Source organism: Gopherus evgoodei, chromosome 1, assembly GCF_007399415.2.
Source record: "Gopherus evgoodei ecotype Sinaloan lineage chromosome 1, rGopEvg1_v1.p, whole genome shotgun sequence".
NCBI classification, from domain to species: Eukaryota; Metazoa; Chordata; order Testudines; family Testudinidae; genus Gopherus; species Gopherus evgoodei.
The window spans coordinates 195,544,160-195,564,857 of NC_044322.1; the positions used below are offsets into that span (position 1 = coordinate 195,544,160).

Sequence of the window (20,698 nt, forward strand, 5' to 3'; positions counted from 1 at the left end):
GTTAATTATATAAACAACCAAACAGTATATACAAAGAAAACTCTTCAACTAAATACTTTTAAAAAAAGAAACTACAATTTAAGAGACATGTAAAGTTATACCAATATTCTGCACATGTATACTTCTGGCTATTCTGTTTATTTAAAAAACACACGGTGTTTAAAGGGCCACCATGAACAAGAGAAGTCACTCTGCATCCTTTTTATTTCTATTTTCTGTGATTGATAGCACTTTGTGTATAGTCAGTTTCACATTTCTCCTATCTATATATAGATATGCATGCCGTTTCCCCTGTTTGTACACATGCTTGCAATAGAGGAAATACATATTTTTGGACTACAAGAACACGATGATAAAGCCACAAATATCTGCAGGGAGAGTCTGATTCTACTTTTAATTTTTGTTCTGTTTGAATTACGTAATAAAGAATTTGTAATTAACCTATTCTAAGCTCAGATAGGTGCTTTTGGTCTATAAAATAAAACTTTGTTACAATTCATGTTGTATGACATACTATAGTAAATCTACAAAATCTTTTTAAACACTAAAAATAAAAATCATCTTAATGTACAGGTTCTCACACAAATACTGTCTCAATCAAGCAGTGTAATCTTGACAAAAAATATACTGGCTCAATCATACAACATAAGGAAAGCTAGGATTTTTTCAGAGTTATTTTTAGTAAAAGTCACGAACAGGTCATGGGTAAAAACAAAAATTCATACAGCTTGTGACATGTCCATTACTTTACTACAAATAACTGAGTGCAGGGCTAGGTAGGGGGATGAATGGAGTCCCATGGGGGGAGGGGGGCCGCGAAGGGGAAGAGACTGACAGGCGAAGCCCTCACAATGGCCGCGGGGGGGGGGGGGGGGGGGGGGAGAACAGCCCCGACTCCAGTGACTACAGCAAGGGACACAGCCCCTGCTCCAGAGCTGGCCCAGCTGCGGGACAGGGGTGCACGGTCCCCACTTCAGCCCCTGCCAAGCCCCAGACGCAGTGGAGGGGTGTGGGGGAGCCACACAGCTCTGGGAAGTTGCAAAGGGGGGCTTGTGGCCCCAGCTGCCAGCCCCTGCAAAACCAGCTGGGCTAGGACACATGGGCCCCGCCAAGCCTGGGATGCGGTGGGTCGGGAGCGCACGGCCACCGCCAAGCCTGGCACATGATGAGTCCCGGCCCCGGCTGCAGCCTCCCGGATGAAACAGTGGGGCTGAGGCTGCAGGGTCCTGGTTCCAGTCAGCCCATTGCTGGGCAGGGGCACAGTCTGCCTTCTCCTCCTGAAGCCCTAGAAGTCAGGGAAGTCTGATAAAGTCCCGGAATCCATGACTGCCATGACTAAATCACAGCCTTAAACATAAGTTACGTAGAAACATTTGCTTCAGACAAAATATATTAATGCACTATTCAAGTTATCTAAAAGAAAATTAATTTTTTCCTAACTTTAGTAAACTCTGAATTCACAACCTTAACTCTGTACTACTCGTATATATGCATAAGGTAGTTTTTTATTAAATGATCACATGGTATTTCTGTATAACTTCCATAATTTTCTACAACTTTGTATATCTGGTATTTTGGTGCATAGTGGCCCAAAATTTCTTTCAGACTTCTATGTTAGTTCTCTTCTGGTTAAATCATGTTGCAATTGTCATCATCAATATATTATGTTTAACAGGATATTTTTCATTCTTTTGGGAACAAATCCTGTTACAGCAGAGATATTCTGCAAACTGTTTTTCAAAGAAGCAATTAAAAAAAACAAAATGAAAGCAGTCTTAGAGCATCTAGTTTTAACATAACCTAGCTTCAAATTGTCTGAAAGCCAACTGATACAGAAGTATATCCTATATGCAAAGGAAGTAAAAGACTGGGTAATACTTCTTTAATGAATATTTACACACAGAATACATAATTGTACTTTAACAGGGAAGTTATCAATATCTGACTTAAAAACAACACAAAAATAGATTTCCCCCATAAGGTGAGAATAATTTGTTTTCACATGCTAGCATTAAATATCAGCTGTTTTAGCAGCACCAAAAATCATGTACTTGTTGAGAGTTTATGTAATTTAAAACCCATAATTTGTCAGCACCTCTATCAAAAAGCTAAATCCTAGAATTTTACACTCAACATCTGGTTAATCAATATTAAAATATTTTACACTAATAACATGTTAATATCCTAATAAATCGTCATTACCACAGCTCCCCCCTAAACTATGCAAGCATGTACTTATGCACCTTGCTGGAATGTACTACACACTGAATAGTGAGGGTTACCACACAAACAAACTCTTTCAGCAGGAGACATCTACTTTGTAGCTGGGGAGGAGTTGGCTTTGGGGCTCATTTTCCTCCCATGCTAGCAGCCACTGCTGTGCCTGGCCAGGGAGAGGATGCTGGTTCTCCCATTCAAAGAGATGCAGCTCCCTTCCTCCAACACCCACTGCTACACTCCCTGGCTGAGGGAAAAGGGGTGAGTTGTAGACACAGGAGTGATTATCGAAGGCTTGATTAGCCCCTTCCTACCAGACCTTGTGGGAAAGGAGAAAGGAGTCAAGCTTCACCTGTTCCCTAAGCTTGTGGGATAGTAAACAAAGAGTGAAGATCCCAGTACCACCACTGTAGAACAGAAGAGGAAAGAGAAAATCCTAGCACATAGAAACAGACTATTAGGGTTGGAAGGGACCTCAGGTCATCTAGTCCAACCTCCTGCTCAAAGCAGGACCAAGCCCCAGACAGATTTTTGACCCAGATCCCTAAATGGCCTCCTTGAGGACTGAACTCAACCCTGGGTTTAGTAGGCCAATGCTCAAACCACTGTAGTGTATTTTTTTTTAACAAATTCCACCCCCCAACTGCTCACCAGCCCCGCACCCGGAAAGTAAGGTGACCTTATTTCCCTAAACAGAAAAGGGGGACACATGGGGCTGGCATGAGCTGCCTGGTGTTGCAACTCCCCCTCTCCATCCTAAATTCCCCTGTGCCCCAACTGAGCCAAGAAGCAGAGATGGGGGCAGCAGGGAAGAGGAATGGCTATGGGCTGGGATCTGGAAGCAAAGCAGGGTGAGAGTACTTTTGAGTCAGAGCCAAGAAGTGAAGATACTGGACTATGATCCAGCTAGCAGTGCAATGCCTCTTTGGGAGCTGGGGCTGCAAAATGGCAGGAAGGAATGTCCAGGTAGCAGGGGGGACCAAGGAGACTTCAGATATCAGCCCTAGGCAGATGGGGTAACTGAAAGGGAAAATACTAAACAAGAAAAAGATGAGTGGGCATGCCATGGGAGAATATAAACAAGGATAGAAGAACTGAATTCAGGGGAGGGTAAATAGGAACAAGTGAAACAAGTGAATAATTTGGTAATATAAATGGGAAGAATTAAGGGATTATGCCCACAAGTATTAAACATGTCCTGTATAATGTTTAGAAATCAGTAGTGAATACAAATTAGGCTGGTTTTCTGAGAGAAGTCCCAATAAAACAGCAAACCAAACAAACTGTGCCCCAATGTGTCAAATATCAGAGGGATAGCTGTGTTAGTCTGGATCTGTAAAAAGCGAGGAGAGAGTTCTGTGGCACCCTATAGGCTAACAGACGTATTGAAGCATAAGCTTTTGTGGGCGAATACTCACTTTGTCAAACGCATGCTTCAATACGTCTGTTAGTTTATAAGGTGCCACAGGACTCTTTGTCGCTTTGTGCACCAATGTGGTTCCCAGTAATTTTATTTTTCATATTAACAGTGATTTGCACAAGATTTGCAAGTATCTGAGCAAGGAGCCCGGAGTTCTACTACATCAAGTTTCCATTTGTAAAAGGCTTGTTTTTCCATTTGTAAAATGGGGCTGCTAATTTACACTCAAATAGTCATTGTTACAGAAAGTGCTTATATGAAAAAAGGTTTGTAATTGACATTTTCATACAATCTTTAAAACTGGTGACAAATCTAAGTTTAGAAGGTGTAAGCTTTTCTACAATTTAAAACCAAAAGAAACAATTTAAACAAAAAAAATCCCATGACAATTTTAAACACATCCATGCAATGCCTGACACTCATGCAGCACTAAAAAAAAACAGAATGTTTATTCTAAGTTAAATGAACTTCATTCTTTTCTACCGACCAACCTGAGAAAAATGCAGTTAAGTATGTAAAGTGCAGAGACAGGCTAAATGAATTTTTAAATTCTATTAGCTTCCAATAATCCAAGATGTTACACACAAGTTTATTTAAAACATATGATCTGTCTTAATAGATTTGAAACAACTGTATTAGATCAATTCAAAACAAAAAAGGCAATAATACTAATTCTGAAATTTGCAAAATTAGCTTCTATTGGACTTCTGCATATGAAACAGCCCAAGAATCAGGCCCTACACAAAAAGAAAAGCATGTTAACAGTGGCTGAGAGAACTTGGATAGATTTTGTATGATCAGATATTGATACATAATTGATACAAGGGCTGTAACATACATTCTGAGGCCTTAGGAACTACCTTTTTACTATGTGAGAGGGTTAAGATGCAGAGTAATGCATAGGGATTGAGCTCTGCAACTGCCTATAACATCAGTGAGATTTCAGTGGTTAAATTCCTATGCACAACTTTGAAAACAATATGTTAGGTATGGGACTCACGACGGCCCCAAAAAACATGAAGGCAACTAGGGGTTGACATAACCCATTACACTAAGTATCAAGGGGTAGCCGTGTTAGTCTGTATCCACAAAAGCAACAAGGAGTCCGGTGGCACCTTTCATGGGTAAGGTGCCACCCGACTTCTTGTTGCCATTACACTATGTTTTTGCAGGTTTTTTTCGCATGTTTAGAAAGTGAATACAATGTTAAGTCTTACTATCTAATTTAAACTGAATACTTTTTTAAAAAAGTTGTATTAATAGAATGGTAATAAATGATTTCCCAAGAACAAAACTTAAACATTCACATTTTTCCTACCTTAAGGTCATATCCAATATCTTTGTATCTAAATTGCATATGAAAATCAGGCGCACACACTCAAAACAGATATAGATAAAAACTATATTTAAGACCCTACCTTAGCCATTTTTTTCCTGTGGAAAGTGCAACAAGTTACACTATTTTGGCCTAAACGCTTAACAAATTATCTTTTTAATTCCTAGCCTTTATTTTTAAATTAGAAGCACTGACCACGTTTTTCCAGTATTGTCTTAAAAGGTTTTATGAACAGTATTTTAAAAATTGCTCCCTGGCTAAAACATGTATTAAACCATTTCAGTAACCAAGTTTTCACTACTAAATTATTATCTGAGAACAGAAAACCATCATAGACGTGCTGGCATCTGCAAAAACAGAACAGAACCAAAATGTGGTGCAAATGGTGCCATCTCACTCTATGCAGGGCTGTAAATTGATGCCATAGTAGAGGAAAGCAGGTAATATTCAGTCCTTACACTCCTTTGCTATTTAAGACCAGTATCATTTAGTAATTATTTTAATGAGTTTTGAGCAACATTTAAAATAAAATTTAGTATTTTTACACAACCATATAGACAACTATGTAAATCTAATCACAAAATATTCACTATGGTGAACATGAATTTAAGTTATTAACATATATGCTGTAAACTGATCTACAGAGCTCCCTTTAACCAAGTCATTAAATAATAAAGATTTCCACAAGTATTTCTTAGGAAGATAGAAAGTACTCTTCTCAAATTTATGCACATTAAATGACCTAAAAAAAGAAAAAAAAAATCAAGTCTCTGCAGTGTTGAGTAACATAAAAACATTACTATGCATTCAGAGGGGCTTACTCACTACACTGATAATGCACATCGTGATATTGTTTTTACCAGAATTGCAGTGAGCTGTCAAGATATTTTCATTTTTATGTGCTTCCACAGTTTACCAGTAAGATTTGTTTCCAAAGCAGCTAACATTGGAAATACTTTCTTTTGAAGTACAACATCCATAAACACACTTAACCTTCTAGAAAGTTGCCTTAACCTTCTACTTTAGCCTATAATTTGTCTGGAGCCACCATCCACTGCTTTGCACCTAGAGGTAACAACTTCCAAATGAAAAGAATAAAAACTGAAGTCCTTGAAAACAAACCATGTGTTAATGACTTCAAATTTTACACAGTAAGAAAGTTTGAATTAGCTCTTCTATATGAAGAAAGCATACTGTATTGACATCAAGAACAAAAACAGCAATCTAAGGCCTTGTCTACACCACAAAGTTGCAGCGCTGGTGAGGGAGTTATAGCGCTGCAACTTAGAAGGTGTACACATCTGCAGGGCATCACCAGCGCTGCAACTCCATTTGCAGCGCTGGCCGTACACCCGTTGAAACTCGGGTGTAGAGGATCCAGCGCTGGTGATCCAGCGCTGGTCATCAGGTGTAAACACTCACCAGCGTTTTTCTTGACCTCCGTGGAATAAACAGGTATCCCAGCATACCAGAGGAAGCCTCTCTGGTAATCAAGCAGGTCTCCTTCCCCGCGGTTTGCAGGGGAGTTCGGGGAACGCGAGAGCAAACTGCGGGGAAGCAGGTCTCCTTCCCCGCGGTTTGCTCTCGCGTTCCCCTAACCCCCGTGCAAGCAGATCTCCTTCCCCGCGGTTTGCAGGGGGGTTCGGGGAACGCGACAGCACACTGCGGGGAAGGAGATCTGCATGCACGGGGGTTCAAAAAGCACCGGAGCAAACCACTGGGAAGGAGACCTGCTTGCAGGGGGGTTCGGGGAACGAGACAGCACACCGCTGGGAAGGAGACCTGCTTGCAGGGGGGTTCGGGGAACACCGGAGCAAACCGCTGGGAAGGAGACCTGCTTGCACGGGGGTTCGGGGAACGCGACAGCACACTGCAGGGAAGGAGATCTGCAGGGGGGGGATGGGTGTTCGGGGAACACTGGAGCAAACCGCGGGGAAGGAGACCTGCTTCCCCGCAGTTTGCTCTCGCGTTCCCCTAACTCCCCTTGAAGCCGCCCAACAGCGCTGCAGTGTGGCCACATCTAACACCACTTGCAGCGCTGGTTGCTGTAAGTGTGACCACTCTGCAGCGCTGGCCCTATACAGCTGTACTAATACAGCTGTAACAACCAGCGTTGCAAAATTGTAGATGTAGACATACCCTAAGACACAAAAAGTAGTCTCGAAGCTATTGCAATGGATTACTTGCAGGGGATTAAGGAGTGGTCCTAAATGAACAGTGAAGTTAACAAGAGTGTTTAGGTTCTTGTATATATGTTTATTGTTTTACATTACTAAATACATTATACAGAGCTTGAAGAGTGAGTTGTACACTCCTTTGTTTTCTACCAATTTGGTAAATAAGCACAAACATGTACAAAGAGATATACCTTTACCTCGATATAATGCTGTCCTCAGGAGGCAAAAAATCTTACCGCATTATGGGTGAAAACGCATTATATTGAAATTGCTTTGATCCCCCAGAGTGCTGCTTTACCGTGTTATATCTGAATTTGTGTTATATCAGGTCACGTTATATTGGGGTAGAGGTGTATAGGGCATAGATCGATGTATTTTAATACAGATTTAATGGATGTGGGTGAGCACTGCAATAAGTCATGCCAGAGTATGACATAATAGAGTACTAGTGCAGGCTACCTAATAGGCTGTCTTGAGTACACAGTGAGGCACAAGATTGAATGCCTTCAGCCACCCAAAAATGCAGCAATTGCCTACTAATACACAATCTGAATAGCTGACTGCTACTGAAATATGTATGGCTCATTCACTTCACATTTAAAAAGCTTTTGAAAAAATAATTAAATATTTGTGTGTAGGTTTAAGCAACACATCACCACCCTATAAAAAGTACTTCAGAGTGAAAGAATAAGAGGAATTTGCAGCGAAATTATATATACTGTCTCTACTATTCTATTATTTTCCGAGGACTTACTATCACCAGATGCCCATTTACACTTTCAGTAGCAAGTGTTAACTTGCTTTCTTTTATAAATTTAAGTCCCCAGGTCTGCAGCCATCTCCACCAACCCAGAGTCTTTGCATCCTGAAGAGCCCCTTGCAGAATCATAACCTACATGTGAAATATTAAGCATCTATACTTTACCTTTCACCCTAGAAAGTCTGGCACAAGTAGCTGAAATAGCTACATACTGCTTCAGAAAAAACATTGTCAGAGAATGAGACAGTGTAAAACTGTCACTTACTACCTCAGCCTCCTATTGCCTCCCACTCTCAAACTGTGCTGGTTTTGTCTTTCCCCAACATTCCCCACCTCCATTCCACATAATGGGATCAGATAGTTTGTGAGGCATTTTTTCTGATAAGATTCCAGCTGCAAACTACTGCACGCTGGTGGCACATCTACGATCATGAAAAAAAATTAAACCAGTTGTCATTTTAGAGAATCCATGTACACCACCACACTAATCTGTTCTTACCCTATTAAAATGTAGGCACATCTATCCAGAAAAGCACTATTTGATATACAATATACAACAGAGATATTGTCATAACTGCCTCTTCAGCCACTATCTTAAATTGAAATTCCAATACAATAAAGCACACTTCAACAGAGTAAGGGGTCCTTCTGTTCAAACACATGGTACCTCCTTATAACATATCCCAACCATAAAAATCATCTATGTACACATTCCTCAGATTGCGTAGTGAGATAACACCTGGACCAGCAATAATAAATTATTTGGTGATGCTGATTTATACCACTGTCCATATTAACTTACAACCTTATTATTTTAACAGTTTACTTGCTATTTTGGAAAGGAACAAATCGCTTCCTTTAGGCAGTTCAACCTCATAGCATCTTTTCTAAGTAATTACCCACATAGCTGCTGCTTCTCTTTGACCAAGGAACAGGAATATAGTGATGTCAATTAAATTCCACACTACTGAAGAACTTTAGAAAAGAGAAGTACAAGCTCTTTTTTTTTTTTACTGGTACAAAAGGGAGGGAGGAGGGTAGGAGGCTGTGAAGTGGCCTGTCTCTTGGTCGAACTTAATCAGCACAAAGCCCAGATCAGGAGCCTAGAATGTTACGATGGGTTCTAAACTGAGTGAAGAGAAGATATTGTTTAGAGAAGGAAGAAAATATCTAAATGCGAAAAGGAATGCCAAAGTAAACAGTATTTAGTAGCAAGATGGAATGTTTTTTACTTAGTTTTAAAAAGAGAGACAACAAATTGAGAAAGACTAAGTCATTGGGATCTAGAAAAGTAGTATCAGGAAAACAATACATCTATGCCATCATTCTATATTAGCGAGCAGTTCTGCTGCACGCAGACTGAGGGTGGAGGGCTTTTTGCACTACTGCAAACCTCACTATAGATGTTCTACATTGATTTAATATAGGGCTTGTACCTATGTAACCTAATCTGTTTCCAAACCATGATAAATCATAGCTGCAAACCCTGCTTTACACAGTTGCAGCTCCTCTGTGTTGGCGGTGTGGAATAATACAGCTATACTTGCATAGAAATCCCTTATGCCAGTGGTTTTCAAACTTCTTCGGCTGTGTAACCCTTTCCAAATAATGTAGTCCACCTTCTACCCCCACATGAGATATGTAATGACCCTAATCATGACTGGATTGCCAAGTCTTATTAAATAAAATGTGTTGTCCACCAGCATAGGATTTTTTTCACATATTTCTTGACAAGAGCTCACATATCCCATTGTGAAAACCACTGCCTAATGCTGGCAAGCCTTGAGACTCAAGGATACTTTCACAAGACTCCAAGGATTATGCCTTGAACAAGTACACAAACGTGCATCCACTGTTCATCTAGCCAACATTAAAAATCTGATAGAATGAAAATAAATTCTACTGACACTCACTTTTATTTGGATTATTGAAAATTTGTATATTGCCTGAAGAAAACTGAATCCTTCACACACACAAAATTAGCACCCACCTCCATTCTTCAAACTGAAGAGTAAGAGGGTAGAAAAGTTTTGGAAAATCTCTAGCCAACAAAACTGCAGCAAAACCCAACTGTTTGGTGATTTAAACCACTGTATTGCTAATAGAATGGATTATACATTTTTGTATCCAAGTTCCCTCTCTGATCTTGGGCTCTTCCTGTTGCCTATTAATTCATCTCCCTGTGTGGGTGGTGGTGGTGGTGGGATTAGCATATACAACTATCACCTCACCAGAACCTCTTCCTGAGGCAATAGGGTGCATTACAAAACAAGTTTCACTGGCAAGACTTGAAGCAAAACCCCTATCCTTGGATGAAGTAGTATACCATTCCCTGTCAAAATTAACAAAACTCAATTTCAAAGTCACAACTTCTGTCTGAATATTTTTGCCTACTATTGTCACAATCAACAATTAAATTATTATAACTGAAATATTTGACAGTTTTCAGTTTGTACTTTTAACATTGTGTACTGACAGTTTATGTTTATATGAGTGTCTCACAACAGAGGGAAAAAGAATGTTTGAACAGAAATATAGCTGTAAAACCACTACCAAACTATTTTCAACTCATTTGTTATTTTTTATTGATACTACCATAGCGCACAGCACTCTCAGTTATAGAACAAGACCCTGCCATGCTAGGCTCTGTACAAACAGAACAAATGGGAAGCCCCTGAACCAAAGAGCTTAGTCTAAATCTCAATACATTCAATGTCAAGTTAGTGTCCCATTCAATGAAACAACAGGAAAGCAAATTCCTGAAAATACAAAATATCTGGCATTCTGGCACTATCTGCTGAGAAAATATGGAACTTTGGTAAAGGACCTCCCATACCCCCCAAAAATCTCCTGTAACCGTATGTCAGAAGTTTAGAAATTAAATAAATTCACAGAATTTTCTAGACCAGATACTAGATAGCTGGATGGCACTTAAATGGGACAACACTTCCTCAAAATGTACTGCCTGGTGTCCAATTAAACCATACAGGAAAAATTACTTGCAGTTTTCTGGTTAGCTAGTCAGGAACCTACTTCAAGATCAGTGTCGGAGGCAATCCAACCATTATGAAAGGCGTTAAGAAGAGGCCCCTGGTAGTACGGGGGGATAGACGCTACCATTTAGACGAGTGTTTCCTATTGACGGTCAGTGTCAGAAATCTCCCCGCCGCCTCCAAACATCCCCAGTCACACAAGCTGGTTGGCCCCCAGCGCAGGAGAAAACAACCACCCAGCACATGCTGCCATTTCTCGGGCTAGGGGGGTGCCAACGCCTAACCTGAGGCGGCGGAACAGGCCCCCAGCCGCGCTGGGCCCCGACCCATGAACCTGCCCCGACCCCTATCCCAGGCCTCACTTCCCCAGCGCAGACACACCCGAGCCCCGGCCAGTCCTCGAGCGCCCAACGCTCCCCTCCGACCCCACCCGTGATACCGGGGGGGATCCAGCAGCCGGGGGAGGAGGCCGCACACAGGGCGGGGAGAGGGGCCGCTCCCAGCCACCGCCGGACACCGCCAGGGCTCGGCCCCAAACGGCCCCCTCCCCCTTCCCCGGCCTGACAGAGAAACCGAACCGAACCGAACCGCCTCCTCCCCTACCCGCAGGAACCGAACAGGCCCCAACAAACCAGACACCCCCCCGGGCTCGGGGCGGGGGAGGGGCGAGGAGCGGCCTGGGGGCGGGGCGGGGCGGGGCGGGGCTCACCTGGCAGAAGCGGCGGCAGTAATACTGGCTACTGAGCGCGGGTGAGACCCCGGCGAGGATGCGCGGCCCCGCGATGGCCTCCAGCTCCTCACCGAGCCGCTCCGACTCTTGGTCGCTCTCATCTTCCGCCATGCTGCTCCGGCCACCCTGCGCGTACCGAGCCCCCTCCCCGCCTCGATACACCGGATGGCCCGCCTCCTCGCACTACCTCACATCCGGCACCTCCCACCGGCCGCTATCTCACCGGCTACTGAATGTGCCAATCATCTGCTAACGAGAGGGAGGGGGGAAGAGTGACTAACGATCTCACCCTTAACTCCTCCCTTCGCCCTGACGCGGATCTTCTGCATTTGATTGGATGAAAATTATCTTCATTACTTCGGTTGTGCCTTGTGATTGGTAGGAAGTGAAGTCAATCTATTTCAGTCCATTTTTTCCTACATATGATTGGGTTTTATATCCGTCCATCATAGTGAGCCTTTCCCTACACAGCCTTCAGATTGGACGAAAGAGCTCTCAACCAGAAGACTTTTCCCGCCCCAACTTTGTAATTGGACGGAATCTCTTTAGACTCGAGCAAGGCTACCAGTGCTGCTCAGACGGAGAAAATCAGTGTCATCCAGTCTTTAGGATAACGGCTCACTGATTGGAGCAGACGTTGCTAGGTTGCTAAGTCCCGCCTACCGCGTCTGGCTTGGGTGGGTAAATCGCTGTGGCCGCTGCTTGTGCAGCGCCTGCTCGCCAGGGGGCGGAGATCGGGGGCTGCCCGGCTGGGCCCCGTCTGCCCTGCAGGGGTAAGATGGGACAGGGCTGGGAGAGGGGACCGCTGCGCTCTTGGCCTGCGCGGGTAGCCGGGATCGGCGCCGCCTCCGGCCCGGGTGGGGGAGCTCGCGGCTGGGGCGGGGGGGTAGACGGGGAGGTGGGGGGGTTGCATTCGGGGGTGATAGTTCTGTTGCAGGAGCAGGCCGGGCGGGTTACACTGGGTGTGTGTGTGTCTGTGGGGGGGGATCCCCGAGAACCGGAGATCATAGTTCTAACCACCCCGTTTCAGTTTCTCACCCCTCCCCAGACACCCGCTGCTTTTGTGACAGCAGACTGCTTATTTTGAAGGGTTTAGGCCGAACAGAGGTAACATCCGTGCATTCATCTCAGAGATACATCACCTCATACTTGAAAAACCTGGGCCCCACTTTTGCAGTGAGGTGGATGCCGGTTGTCTATTGATTTCAGCGCGGCCCTGTGAAAGCACAAGGCGTTGCCTGTTGCTTTCTAATGCTATGATCAGTAGGGCTTTCCGTTGGTAACTGCTTAAATCTCAACCCAGATTCTACTTTAAATACATACATATTTGGGATGCGAACAGATAAGGGGTGGATATTCTCAAATCAATTCTGACAAAGGGTCAAGTGTTTCCATTAGCAATATTTGGAAATGTCCTGTTAATGCTACATACTTTGAGAAGTGTGTGTCTGCTGGAATAAATTGTATTGATTCGAAGGAGGTAAACAGAATGAAGCAATGTTTACTCTCAAAACAGCACTTATGCCTCAAAATGCAATGTTTGTCTAATAAAAGTAGTTGGGAAGAAGCTACATTTCTTGAACAGTAAAAGTCTCTTCTTAAAGTACACATCTAATTTCCAGTCATGAGCAGTTTTAATTTATTTCAAACTGAGTCCTGTCCGTTCTGCAGTTATAGAAACTTTTGAACATTTTCCCCTAATTCATGAGACATTTCTGCCTTAACAGAAACCATGACATGAGGCTACACATCTTCCATTCTTGTAATTTTGTCTCAGCTCCTGGAAATTTGTCTGTTGTTCAAGATAAATATCATGTCAGCCAGTTGGTATAAACATTTTAAAATATATAGCTGTAGGGCCTTGTGTCTCCCACAGGCTGTTCAGGGTGACTGAACCAAACAAATTTGAATCATAAGTAAAACTCTGGATTCTCCAGACTACTGTGGAATAGTTGAATGGGATATCTAAATTATCTTTAAGTTTTTATATGTAGTTTCTTAAGTACACTTCTCTCGCATTGTTTTCCTGGTGGTCATATCTAGCATGTACAATATTTTGCACACAGTTATAGCTAAAGTGAATAAAATACATCTAGATATATAAATGTGGAGCCTAGGACACTTGACTTACATGAATCTGATATGTGTCTCTCTTGTTTTTTAAAAGAAGCTTAGTGAAAACAACAATGGAGCGATTTGGAGTGAAAGCTACTCCTTCCCATAACCGTTCTAAGACAGCTTTGTATGTGACCCCTCAGGATCGTGTAACCGAGTTTGGGAGTGAACTGCATGAAGAAGGAGGGAAATTGTTCTGTACTTCCTGCAATATGGTCCTGAATCACGTTCGCAAATCTGCAATCAGTGACCATCTCAAGTCTAAAACTCATACAAAGCGGAAGGCAGAGTTTGAAGAGCAGAGTGTCAGAAAGAAGCCGAGGACCCTGACAGCTTCTCTCCAATGCAACAGTGCTGCTCAGACAGAGAAAATCAGTGTCATCCAGGACTTTGTGAAGATGTGCTTGGAAGCTAACATCCCACTTGAGAAAGCTGACCATCCATCGGTGCGAGCTTTCCTGTCTCGCCACGTAAAGAATGGTAGTTCCATTCCGCAGTCAGATCAGCTAAGGAAAACGTACCTGCCAGATGGATATGAGAATGAGAACCAGGTCCTCAGCACAGAAGACTGTTGAGAAGATGACTATTTTGGGGTGGAGTATTAAAGTTACATATTGATGGTGTGGTTTATTTTTATATTCATGCATACACAGTGTTATATATTGGTTTTACAGTTTATTTTGTATTACTGTAGAAATGACAGTCTATCACCAAAATTAATGATGAGCCACAGACTCTTGATAACCCTACTGTAGAGTTTATATCCACTGTGATTCAGAACTCATTTTCAAGATTGGGAACATCTATGTAAAGGCCAACCCTAACTGTGACATTAACAAACCCTCACCTGTGCATGGAGGACTTTCCATGCCAATTCAATCACCAACATGACATCTTCGTTACCACAAGAAAGGACCGAACAGTAGGAATTACTTTACTACATCAGACCTATTGACCATCTTTGTTCAGTATTCTGTCTCTGTCAATGACCAGGAATAAGTCCTGTACTGTTAGCATGCAAAAAGTCGTATAATGGCCAATTACATAGTCATCTGCCCACAAAAGCAAATTCTAACTGCTGGTAGAGGTTGACTTATACCTTGCATCAGGGGGACTTACATCCTTTTTAAAAACTCTTTTATCCTATCTAATGTAACTCTGGATGTTCTCCTCTACCTAATTATGGCTTCACTTTTCTCTTAAAGCAAGGAGTTCAATAGGTTTGTTACGCATTGCATAAAAGAAAAAACAGTTTCTGATGTCAGTTTTAAATTTACTGTCTTGCAGTTTCAGTGCGTCTTCTTATAATAAGCTGACAGACTAGTATCTTTGTGCAAGGTGCCTTGTGCAGCTCCTGGCCTATGAAACACATGCCTGGTCACAGTCCCTAATAATATAGTTTGCTGTGTGTTTTCCTAGCATGACAGCAGAAGCAGAACATCATCTTTTCAATCTGTTAGCTATAAACAAGAACTCAGTTGGAACTGATTAGGACACGGGAGTAGCAGTTCAAGAGTCCTACTTGAGTATGGGGTCACTTAAGCTCTTGTACTCATATCCTTTTACTGAGTCTTGTGCTTGTCACAGACTAAGTGACCTAACTGTGTTTTTAAAACATTTCATGTTGATCCCAAATAGCTCATGTAGCTATGAGGTACCAAAAAGGATGCAACAGTAGAATAAGCGTTGTCTGGGTTACAGTTCCTTTTTCAAGCCAGTGCCATATGCACTGGATCATTAAAAAAGTGACTTACTGTATTTCAGTAATGTGTGTCTCTTTCTCTACATTGTGTAATTCTCAACCCTTTTCACATCTTTTTTGGAGAGTTGAGTGTTATGCCTACATTAAGTATGGTGGTAGCCCACTAAATTTTAGAGTCCACGAAAACTCTTGGGTGAGGAGAGAGGATATTGTGCAGAGGCAAGTAACACAACTGCCTTTTCTGCCTGTCTCCTCTGGGCTGTGATTCTGTGAGGTGCTGAGCATCTCCTAGGCAGTGCAGCATGCCCTCCACTCACCGTAAGTGTGCTGTCTCTCGGGTTTAACTCCTCCTGTTTTGCTGCTTTTTCCCTATCTTGGTTTTCACTAACTATATTTCTCATTTTTCTTTATTTTGCCCATTTCATTTTAGGGTGCTGACAGTAGCATTAACTAATAGTGCTTACAGGTGAAATGGTAGAGGGACAAAGACTAGCCTATTAATTTGGTTGGTTTCTGCAGTTCTCGGTAGTGTAAAATACACATAGCTTGAAGAGAGGAAACAGTTTAATGCTGACTATTTTTATGCAATCTTCAAGAACTTGTCAGAAGAATGGCTCAAAGTGTATTCACACAATTTAATCATTTATTTCTTGCAACTGGTTGCCTGCGGTGCAAGGTGTATTTGTATGGGCACAGCAAACTAAATGAATAGCGTGCAGGCAAATCGTTGCACCGGTGCTAAGCCCCATTGAAGCCAGTGAGGCTCAACACAGAGCAGTCTACCCATTCAATATCAATTGCTGGCTTAGGACTGCAGATAGAAACAGTCGTGGAAATCTTTCTACTGATCTTGGATGTCTCAATTTGCCTTCACAAGTGTGACTAGCTATGGGATGTGCTTGGTCCGCCCTAGGATCATGCATTGCCTAGGGGTGGTACTGTTGCATATAAATCCTCTTAAGACACATGAGTATAAGTTACCACTGCCAATAGCCTTTTCTATCTTAAAAAATTGTGTTCTACCATGACAGCTCCTCTTCTTGTTTCAGTAGAGTCATGCTATCTGCACTTCATTAATCAAAGTTAGGTATCTTTGAATTAGTTTTCTGCTCCATCCATAGAGTTGTATTAGGGTTGAATCACAAAGGGAAAACAGTTGTACATATTGAGAAAACAGCTTGAGTATGAATTTTTGAAATCAGTCTTCCATTAAAACAAAGAAAAAAGTGCTATTTTAGGTACTAATTTGAGATAACTAATTCTGGCCTTGATGTTTTTTAATAATTTTATAGGCTATTATTGATATTAAAGTCACTTTACAAAAGACCTAAACAGAAATGTTTTTCTCTGCTCTCTACTATCAAACTAATAAACCCTTTTCAAAAAGCTGTGCTCGCATTATGATTAAGCATGTTGGTACACAGACTAATGAAATGAAACAAAACAAAAAAGGCTGCTTCACTCTTGTGTTAGAAGAAACAAAAAGTGACAGACAACTTTGGTAAATAAATTATGTTGTTTTTCAAGTATGTAAGGAAATTACTACCAATAACTGAAAATAAACCATTAGTAATATGATCAAGATACCCTTGATATCAGCCTTTTAAAACGCTATATTTATCTATATAAAGTGATAAAAATCTGTGGTCTAAAATTCTACTTTGATTAGATCAATTTACAAATTTAATGTAATTCTTCATAGGCTTTCTAGAATACTTCAGTGCTGTAATGTAAAGTCAGTGTGAGCAGCACAGCCCTTGTAACAAACCTTTGGGTTGTCCAGATATCTTGGTGTCATTAAGGTTTGACAACTAATGTCCCAAATAATAATTGAAATACAGCAGGTGTTATGAAAAGAATAAATAGACATGTTAAATACAAGGCACGTACCGTCTATATGAGATAATGGGGGCTGTATAGTGAAACCTTTCTCGAGCTTCACTATAGCTGTACTAGTGGAAAAATGATAATTTTTCTCTCTTGACACTTTTTCAGAAATACCAGACATCATTTGGTTATGGCAAGTGTTCATGAACAAAATATTAAAAATAAATGGTATTCCAGGCAAATTGGAGTCTGGAAAAAGTAAGTGTGACAGCACGTGGTGAGTTAATTTATTCTATTTCTTATGTAATTCTAAACATAATCCAAAATGCCTGTGAGACACTTATTTTCTTTTAAAATTAGAAATGCGTCCCATGCAAAATCCCAGAATACCCCTGCAAACTTTGTCATGGTCAGATTTTGCCCTTGTCTAATTACACTTGATTTTGGGGGGAAATTTCAATCAGAACTTCAACTGGAGCTCATCTCTAACTTTCATTAATAGACTGTGTCCTAGGATTTCAGTATTTAATGAAGTAGTTTATTTAAAAATCCCATGGGGCTTCCTTACTTTTACAAGAACTCTACATTATTTTTCCAAATGCTTCCTGCAGATAGAGCTCTTAGTCAATGGGGTGGGATGGTAGAAACTTCTAGTTTTCAATTACCTCTAATATGGTATAGTTAGGAGTCTGCTGCAAATGGCTTTTCCACTGTTAAAATATGCTGGTTATGGTGGTTGTTTTTTTTTAACCTTGTAAATAAGCTAGATTAACTAATAGGCATCTGGACACTACTTTGAAATGCATTTTTAAAAGCCAGTTTTCAGAGTAAGAAGGTGGGCAAAAACAACATTCCACGTTTCACAGTTGTTTGTGATTTTATGCACCAGGTTTATTGTAGTTTGTTCAGCCAGTTTGTGTCCCTCCAGGACACAAACAATTCAAGTTCTTGATTTTTTTTAGCTCTAATTATTTTAAAGCATTTAAAAACCTGTAATTTGGCTGGTCATTAGTTCATAGGTATCATGAAACATTTTGCATAGTTGGAGAGAGAATTGTTTTCAATTAAAAGAGAGACTTGGTTCTGCAAAGTGTTGGACATTCTCGTGACAGAAAAATTCATTAGCCTGAAAAGGATTATTTTAGTCTGGGTTTATTTATTTTATTATTATTTTTTTTTAATACTGCTTCTATGGAACTGAACAGTGAAGCACTCCAGCCCTGGTTGTTTGATACCATATTGACCTAGTTTTCAGAGCGTCTCTGGAAGTCTGGCAGTGAGATATATTCCTTGTTTATTGTGTTCACTTCGTACTCATTGCTAACTTTTATTTGCTCGAGCATGTAACCTGAGCACTCATTGTCTTTTTGTAAAATTTTAAAGTTGTGTGTTGAATTCAATAAATTTTTGAAGCAAAAAAAAAAAGTTGACATTACCAGCTGTTTGAATGCACCATCTTGAGTCACAGAAAGCTTGAAGTGATTACTAAAGAGGCCTTTCTATACCTGTGTTTAAAACTGAAGATTTTATAAAAATGGCATGGAAAGAGTTGTTTCACAACAAGTTGATGTTCAAGGAGGAAGGATATCCCAGTGATTAGGGTGCTAGCCTAGGAATGGAATTGGATCCAGGTCTGTCAAAGTCACCTAGTCTCTCTATGGCTCAGTCTGCAGGTGTAACATGGTGATAATGGGTGTTGTGAGGATAACTATATTAAAGATTAAGAGGTGCTCAGATATTATGGTAACAGGCCGTAGATATAGTCCTTTAGTTCTGTAAACAAATACATTTATTTATAAACTGCATTATCTTATAATACTTAAATTTCTTCATTTGTAATGCTATTTATAAAATTATAAAGATAAATATAGAACAAACAAAAATCACTGGATATATAAATATGTCGGGATGAATAAAATATTCAGAAGTTGCTGCAGTTCAGTGGCAAGGAAAGGCAGTGCCCTGTCTCTGGAATCCTGAAAGAGGATGGCACAGAACCTGGAACTGTTACTGACAAGTAAAGGACATCATCATGTGGCAACCCTTTTGCAGATCCCCCACTATAAGAATCTTACTATTTGTTACATAATCCCATGACTGTTCTAATGCAGTTTAAGTATTTGAGTGCCTATGCAAGGATCTATGGATCAGATGTTTCATCCATGTTTATAAAAAGTCCTACCTCCCCATTATCATCATAGTGTAGGCCTGGTAAGAACAAGTATTGTGCATTGGCTGAAGCAGACCACTTCTGGTATGACCCAGGAAATGTTATTTTAATTAGCCTATGTTCTGTTTCATCTGTTGACAAATGAAATATTTTCATATTTTGTACCAGTTTTTCATAATGTAATAAAAATAAAAGCAAAGTTAAAATTACAAAAGAAAGCTTTAAGAGCAAATACTTATAATACTAAATAATACTTAGTCCTGCCATTAATGCAGGAGGCTGGACTAGATGACCTCTTGAGGTCCCTTCCAGTCCTATGATTCTATGAAAGCCATTCCATAATGTGGGATTATAGGCTGATGGTTATACCAGAGGAGGTCAGCTTGTGCACGCTGATGCATACTTTAAGCCTTTTTTTTAATAGTTGTTCAAAAAATTACAATTACTGCAGTTTTGCTGGGTGATAAGATTGCAGCAAAACAATAATACAACACAAATAAAACAAATTGCAATATAAAAAAGTAAACCAAAAACAGTGGAAGGTAGGCCTGGTTTGACATACCTAACAACATGGGTGAGGCCTCATTTCTTAGAAGAAGGGACTAGGGAGGTAAATGAATCAGCAGCTTGGAAACAGAATAGGGTGACCAGACAGCAAGTGTGAAAAATCGGGACGGGGTTAGGGGTAATAGGAGCCTGTATAAGAGAAAGACCCAAAAATTGGGACTGTCCCTATAAAATCGGGTCACCGTAAAAGAAAATGGCTTTGCTAATTAGGATACATTAATGGGTCGGTAAGCAAAGAGACAGAATGTCTATGCTAGCTAAGATAAGGGAAGACACTCAAGGAAGCATTTATGATAGACAAGATAAGCCTAGAACACAAGATGAGGTACAGAGAAAGTCGTGCATGGACAGTGCTTCTATTGGGCATGCTATAACAGGGACGGGTTCCTACAAAGTAACCAAGCCAATCCCTAAGTGTGTGATGCTATGTATATGCAATGTAGTGTGTAAATGTACATAAAAGAAGAAGTTTCCTGTGTATCTTCAGATGGATGGTATGCCCTATACCCACCGCCTATGCTTGAGTTTGATCAACTCAGCGTAGCTTTGCTTTATGCCAAATAAAGATATCTGAATGGTGAAGTCTGGATCTAACTTACTTCTTGGAAAGCCGAGTGGAAAGAGGTGCTGGCGAGAATCTCAATATGTAGGTTCCTCCTCCTACTGCCAGAAGCAGTCCCTGAA

General features: G+C 41.0%; 2 protein-coding genes across 7 annotated transcripts in view; one reads left to right on the forward strand and one right to left on the reverse strand.

The window, feature by feature from the left end:
• The window catches only part of ZNF654 (zinc finger protein 654), a 58,269-nt gene extending 46,475 nt beyond the window's left edge, over nucleotides 1-11,794 (reverse strand). Inside the window, exon 1 of one of the 3 annotated variants that reach the window (XM_030581687.1) lies at nucleotides 11,613-11,794. In XM_030581687.1, the coding sequence (XP_030437547.1) occupies nucleotides 11,613-11,744 (132 nt within the window). In that variant the 5' untranslated portion in view covers nucleotides 11,745-11,794. Of the gene's footprint in view, nucleotides 1-10,943; nucleotides 11,435-11,506; nucleotides 11,557-11,612 lie in introns of those variants that run through there. The other 2 variants (XM_030581704.1, XM_030581694.1) reach the window with 2 other exon arrangements.
• Nucleotides 11,795-12,212: 418 nt separating this feature from the next.
• Nucleotides 12,213-19,047, forward strand: CGGBP1 (CGG triplet repeat binding protein 1). 4 transcript variants are annotated; one of them, XM_030581723.1, is made up of 3 exons: nucleotides 12,213-12,406; nucleotides 13,801-14,368; nucleotides 17,446-19,047. In XM_030581723.1, the coding sequence occupies exon 2, from the start codon at nucleotides 13,820-13,822 to the stop codon at nucleotides 14,321-14,323; it is 504 nt and encodes a 167-aa protein (XP_030437583.1). In that variant the 5' UTR covers nucleotides 12,213-12,406; nucleotides 13,801-13,819; the 3' UTR covers nucleotides 14,324-14,368; nucleotides 17,446-19,047. The 4 variants fall into 4 exon arrangements, with proteins under 4 accessions (XP_030437583.1, XP_030437575.1, XP_030437594.1 ...); XM_030581715.1 differs by having other exon boundaries at nucleotides 13,801-19,047; XM_030581734.1 differs by having other exon boundaries at nucleotides 13,804-19,047.
• The last annotated feature ends 1,651 nt before the right edge of the window (nucleotides 19,048-20,698 follow it).

What these genes read in the sequence shown, in the direction of transcription:
- CGGBP1 (XM_030581715.1), top strand. Translation starts at nt 13,820, where the DNA reads ATGGAGCGATTTGGAGTGAAAGCTACTCCTTCCCATAACCGTTCTAAG.